Source organism: Cicer arietinum, chromosome 6, assembly GCF_000331145.2.
Source record: "Cicer arietinum cultivar CDC Frontier isolate Library 1 chromosome 6, Cicar.CDCFrontier_v2.0, whole genome shotgun sequence".
In the NCBI taxonomy this organism is placed as follows: Eukaryota; Viridiplantae; Streptophyta; class Magnoliopsida; order Fabales; family Fabaceae; genus Cicer; species Cicer arietinum.
The window spans coordinates 68,548,427-68,554,381 of NC_021165.2; the positions used below are offsets into that span (position 1 = coordinate 68,548,427).

Sequence of the window (5,955 nt, forward strand, 5' to 3'; positions counted from 1 at the left end):
AATATAAACAATAAAAAATCAATGTAACAATATATAAATAATGTTTCCCAAGATAATATATAAACAATATATAAATAATATTTCTCATTTAGTTTCAAAAAAGTTATAAATAATATATAAAAGTATGTTTCGAAAGTTTGTAGGAATCCAAACTTTCGAATAGTATTTCGAAACTTTCCCAGAACCTTCGAAACTTTCCCTCAACTTCGAACATTTTCCAGGCCTTTCGAAAGTTTCCCTGGCCTTGCATTTCGAAGATTTCAAATTCAAGAAACTTTCGAAAGTTTCTTGTTTCGAAGATTTCAAAATATTCGAGGATTGCATTTCGAAGATTTCAAATTCAAGTAAACTTTCGAAAGTTTCTTGTGTTTCGAATCTTCCAAATCTTCGATGGATGCATTTCAAAAGTTTCAAAAAATTGCAAAGTTTCGAAAATGAACTTACTTTTGCGTTTCGATTCTTTCAGATCTTCGAAGGTTGGGTTGAATCTGGATCGGATATTTGAAATTTTCGAATGATTTGGTGAAAAATGTGGGTAAAATTTTTTTTTGGTTTTTATATATGAGATGGAGGGTAAAATAGTCTTTTAATCATGATTGGGGGGTGGCAGGTAAAATTGGGGTGGTGCCTGGTACAAAACTCGAAGCAGGAATAAGTTGGGCTATCTGAAGAATGGTAAAGCCCAAATCTTACACACACACCTTGACCTCTGTTACTTTTTTTTAGATATATACCCCCCAATTGCTGTCCTGCTTGATTTACACACCTAATAAGTAGAGCAAAATTAAGGGTCCGGAGTCTCAACAATATCGTAAATCATGCAATTGCATGTAGTAAATTATATCGATTTTTTTTTTTTTTTTAATTTAGAAGTTTAGTCGTGAGATAAGTAAAATATAATCAAAAATTGTTTAAATCTAAATTCAAACTATGATTCTCTCAAAAAATTAGTGTTGACCGAAATTATTAACCACTAGAGTTCAATCACTTGGATTACGATATCAGTAATTAAATTAAAATGAGACCACTACATTTAAATATTTTTTTAACACAAAACATAGTTTAAATCAACTCAAAGTACATTGCAAAACATAAACAAAATTGGATGGGTGAAACTACACAAGTGACTTATGCAATTAGGAAATATATTTTCAAACAATTATCCAGTCACACAAGTGGCTTATGCAATGTTTGGAACTGCGGGAAAATATACAATTTCCGGTTACATAAAGCTACAACATGTAACAAAATAGGTGAATAGGTGAATGCAATGCAATGCTAGATGTAAATGAAGAACAAGATGAATTTAACTTGATCAATTAACTACTTTATTAATTCACACATTCTTTTTCTTTTCAATATCTCAACCAATTTACTTAAAAAAGAAAACAAAGAAACAAAATAATGGCAAAGTAAAAAAGATCCGGCGGGTGTACATAAAAAAAATCAAGTTTCAGCATCAAAACAAGGTTGCATACAAGCATTTTTCTTCTACAAAATACACATCTTTAGATGTGTGGCTGTATACAATGTTAGCCAAATTAGTAATAATCCAATCATAGTCACATGCATACTTGTATTTACATGTGAAAATAGATAATGGTGACTTCAATCCAACCAAAAAGAAAATCTAATCTAATTTGTTAAGTGTGCTACTTCTCACCCCTCCCCGTTTCTAAAAAGATCTCTATGGTTTTCAGAAACATAATTCCAATCAGCATAAATTGTCTCAAACGACACAAAATTAAGTATTGTTTCATATGTGTACATCCAAACTTATATTGGAGGGTGGAGAAAGTTTTTCCCATTTGTTAAAGCTTCTTGTTCCTTCGGGACTTTGTGGACTTGGAAAATGAGCTCGAGTCTGAGGCCTCCTTGAACGCTGACAGACACAAGTGACTTATACCACATTCTCCACAACGAGGTCTTAGAGGTGTACAAATTGTCTGTCCAAATCCTACCTGTTCATATTCAACCCGTAAAAGCTGTCATATATAGATATATAGACAGATTGATATTCTATGATGGTATATGAATAAGATTCTATATTGAAAATTTCTTGGGTCGAATCTCATAGATGTAAATAAAAAAGTATTTAAATAATACTATATTTTCCATATAAATTAATGAAGCCAGACACTCATCACAAAATATAACAGTAAAATTGTATAGGTAGAATTAGGAAAATGAATTTGCCTTACCAATAGAGGATTTATTGGATCCCATTCTTCCCTTGGAAGCCACCTTTGCAGTGATTCTCTTGTCTCTTCAGGTGTCAAAGTTTTCTAGCACAAATCAAAAAAGAATTAGTAAATTTCAGTTCTCAATTTTTTTTATGATAAAAATAGGTAATCGTGCTTCAACAATAAAATATGATGCCACCAAACTTAAAGGAACCTGTTTTGTGCCTAATCTTGACACCCAACCTAGCCGATTGCAAATGCGGTGGACATGAGTATCGACGCATATCCCTTGGACATTGTTCCATGCAACATTCATAACCTATTGTAGTGACACTAACAAAATCAGCTTCACAAAACGAATGAAACATACTGCTTGAATTTAAAAATCGATTATGCGTACCAAGTGAGCCATCTTAGGACCTATGCCTGGAAGTAAGAGTAGTTGCTCAAGTGTGCTAGGTATGTCTCCACCATACTTCATCAGACAAATATTTGCTATTTTTTTCAAGTTTGTGGCTTTTCTTGTATAAAACCCAACCTGGAAAAAAAGAAGAATAACCAAAAGTACAAGCACAGATTCAGTTAATACAGCAAAAAACAAACATAAACTTAATAAAATCGAACAATGACATACAATAAGAGGAAAACTTCAATCTCTGTAAGTCTCTTCCTTAACTCACCACTAAATCCAAATCATTTGAACGATGGAAAAGGCAATATTTTAAAAAGAAACAAAGGAACATACAGGGTAGATCAACTTTTTGATGGTTTCTTCATCAGCATTGTTGATTGCATCAGGAGTAAGCAAATCATTTTGAAGAAGACGTTGGATTGCTCCTATTCTTAAAAACACACTTGTAACTAAACCGATTCATAATAAGTTGAAACATGACATATATTTTTGAGCAACTACTAAGTCTGAATCACATACATCAAAAGTAAAATGTCAGAATGATGTTTGTTAAGTTAAGAATTAACTTGCAATATATTTATATTTTTAATTCAGTCATATCAAGAAATATGGAAACTATCCAATTTAGTACTACGCTTCCTTCATTACTTTCTTCTACTATTTATTCCTGTTCTGTCATGTTCAATATGAAGACATGTTTGATATTCCAATTTTCCGCATTCTTTTTCTTCTTTCTTCTAATGCTTTGCTTTCTTTTCTTCTAGGTGGTGGGTAAACACCCTTCTACCATCACAATAAATGTTCTGCTAACGATTATTTGAATTACTTGAAATGTGGAAAATCTATGCTAGCAAATAACTCACCATGATTAACATGATCCTTGGTTTGGCTTGATAAAAGGGAAGATACCAGGACAGCGAATCTTCTTTCCTGATTATACGCATATGAATTGCGATAAGAGTAAGTTTATGTGGGGGCTTATAAAATAAATAAATATATTCAATTGAAAAACCAATACAAAGCCAACCAATCAATTCAATACAAGATTACACGAACAGTTGACACGGCTGGTCATCATCGCCAAAGTCGTCAAATGAGTAAATGGCTTGTAGAAGAATCAGGAAAAATCTGATTTGATTCTCTGTGATTTTATTTTTATTCTCTTTATATTTATTTTGTTTGATTTGACCATAATTAGTCCAAATTAATGAGATAGCTACTATTGTAATTTACTTTCCTGTATACACAATCTAAGGCTCTAGTGATAAAACACGAAAGTATTATTTCATTGCTTTTTACATGAATAACAATTGATTTATCAAATCAACAGCAGTTACAGTGTTGTTTTTGTTTTGCCACAAAAAAAGTTGTGTGGCAAGCCATACTCTAGTCACATGTATAACTTGTGTCATTTTTTCTAAAACCACCAAGACAGAAATCAACAGACAAATGCTAATCTTGTCACTGTATATCAAATTGACAGCATTATAATACAGATTCAGACCTTAGGAGGTAGTGTAGAACCAGCTTTCTCACATCCCATAGTGTCTACCGGTGCATCCGCAGAACACCTCATTTTGCGAATACCTTCAAGCGTCTCTTCCCAGTCGGCAGGGGATTCACCTATATCATATATGAATTAAACAATTTAATCGTCCTAAAGGTGTGGCAATACTATCACACAAACAGCTTGGAAGTATATTCAATAAATATACTTCATTGAATACTTCCTGAGTAAATGCAATGGAATTTAACCAACACACAAATATGTAGTCCTAGAATATATACACAAAGGGGATATGAAAATTAAATTAGACAATAAAAATTGAAATGTTTATATAAATCACCTTTTAGGAATTGATTATGTTAACTAATACGCATATTTCAATTTAACAAATGATTAAATTGCCAGCTTCATTAAAATAGTGAGTGAAAGCCTACTTTGCTACATAAATTGTTACCTAGGTTTCCTGATTTAACAATTCTTAAAACACTTTTATAATACCAAAACAGGAGACAAACTTCTGCCAAAAAATAAATGTTGTTAAAACACCGAAACAATTCCCTTTTGCAACTATTTACTGTATCACTTCTTACTACTTACTTCTGTGTGCTGCAGAAGCAACTTCACTTTCTTCAGCTGGTTTCACAATCACATCTGAGCTAATTTCTGATTTTCCTGCAAAGGAAGTATAATTATATAAGCCTGTCTTATACAAAAACAGATAATATAACAACTACACTTATCAAAGACGTGCACCGACACATGTCAATGTTTGTGTGAGTTTCAGTGCTTCATAGGTAAACACCATTACACATTAACACCAGCACTACAAAGTAAAAAAATTAACAAAGAGATACTTACTAAACTGAGTCAATTCATTTGGTCCTCTATATGCAAAATCTTCAATTTCAGGTAAACCACCAAACTTCTGCATACACACAAACATATATATAATAGAATCAGAAGTTATTCACTGCAAGTCACAGTTTAAAAATAAAAAAAAGTAAAAAAGAATAATACATTGCAAGTTTAAAACTTTACTGTAACAACGCAAATGGGAATGTTAAATAGAGTGATTGAGAAACAAAACAAAAAAAAGTAGTTACTTTGTGAGTTTGAGTTGGGGGTAGATGGTGGTTTTGTTGAAGTTTGGTTGTGGTGATTCCTTTGGCTCTTTTATTATTATTACTATTATTTCTTCTAACGTAGACACGAGTTACTTGTTGGTGGGACACTGAAGCGTCGTTTGTGGAGTCGGAGGGTTTGACGGAAGAGGGATTGGAGAGAGGAGATTTGTGAAAGGAACGTGTTTTCTCAGACATGGTGCTGATCGTAACAACTTCGTTTCTCCAAGAAGAAGGAAAGACTAACATTTCATTTTAGATATGTGTATCGGAACCATGCTGTTTATTAATTCACGGTTCATTCAAAATGCCTCGTCTCAAAAACACCAACGAAATCCTCAAATCAACTGTGAAATTCAAATTTAGGTTCTTGTGTGATAATTGAATCATTATCAATTGGATCAATATGTAATGGAAACAAGTTAAATAAGTTTTTGATTCAATAAATATATTATATTTTGTTTTATAGTTCTTTAAATTTTCTTTCATTCAAAATTTTGATTTTTATTATTAATTTAATACTATTTTAATTTTTAATTGGTTTTTTATGTATGTTTATAATAAGAAATTTATCCACAAATTTTTTGATTTTTTTTAACAAAATATGAATTTTTAAATGTTAAAAGTTAAAAATTTCATATTTAATAAATCTCTTGTTAAAAATTATGAACTTTTATAAGAAATTTTTATAACATATTAAATATAACCGCAAAAATATAAAAATCATTCAAA

General features: G+C 31.3%; 1 protein-coding gene across 1 annotated transcript; it reads right to left on the minus strand.

Moving 5' to 3' along the window:
* Positions 1-1,433: 1,433 nt before the first annotated feature.
* Positions 1,434-5,607, minus strand: LOC101495043 (endonuclease III homolog 1, chloroplastic). The gene is made up of 10 exons (XM_004507271.4): positions 5,206-5,607; positions 4,961-5,027; positions 4,700-4,774; positions 4,100-4,218; positions 3,459-3,525; positions 2,929-3,020; positions 2,584-2,721; positions 2,398-2,502; positions 2,202-2,285; positions 1,434-1,961 (listed from the first exon to the last, which is right to left on the minus strand). The coding sequence occupies exons 1-10, from the start codon at positions 5,470-5,472 to the stop codon at positions 1,812-1,814; spliced, it is 1,164 nt and encodes a 387-aa protein (XP_004507328.1). The 5' UTR covers positions 5,473-5,607; the 3' UTR covers positions 1,434-1,811.
* Positions 5,608-5,955: the final 348 nt, after the last annotated feature.

Excerpts from the sequence above, each read along its gene's own strand:
- LOC101495043 (XM_004507271.4), bottom strand. The coding sequence starts at position 5,472 with ATGTTAGTCTTTCCTTCTTCTTGGAGAAACGAAGTTGTTACGATCAGC. Across the intron at positions 2,722-2,928 it reads TCAAAAAGTTGATCTACCCT|GTTGGGTTTTATACAAGAAA; the intron begins GTATGTTCCTTT and ends CTTTTTTTCCAG. Across the intron at positions 2,286-2,397 it reads CAAGATTAGGCACAAAACAG|AAAACTTTGACACCTGAAGA; the intron begins GTTCCTTTAAGT and ends GATTTGTGCTAG.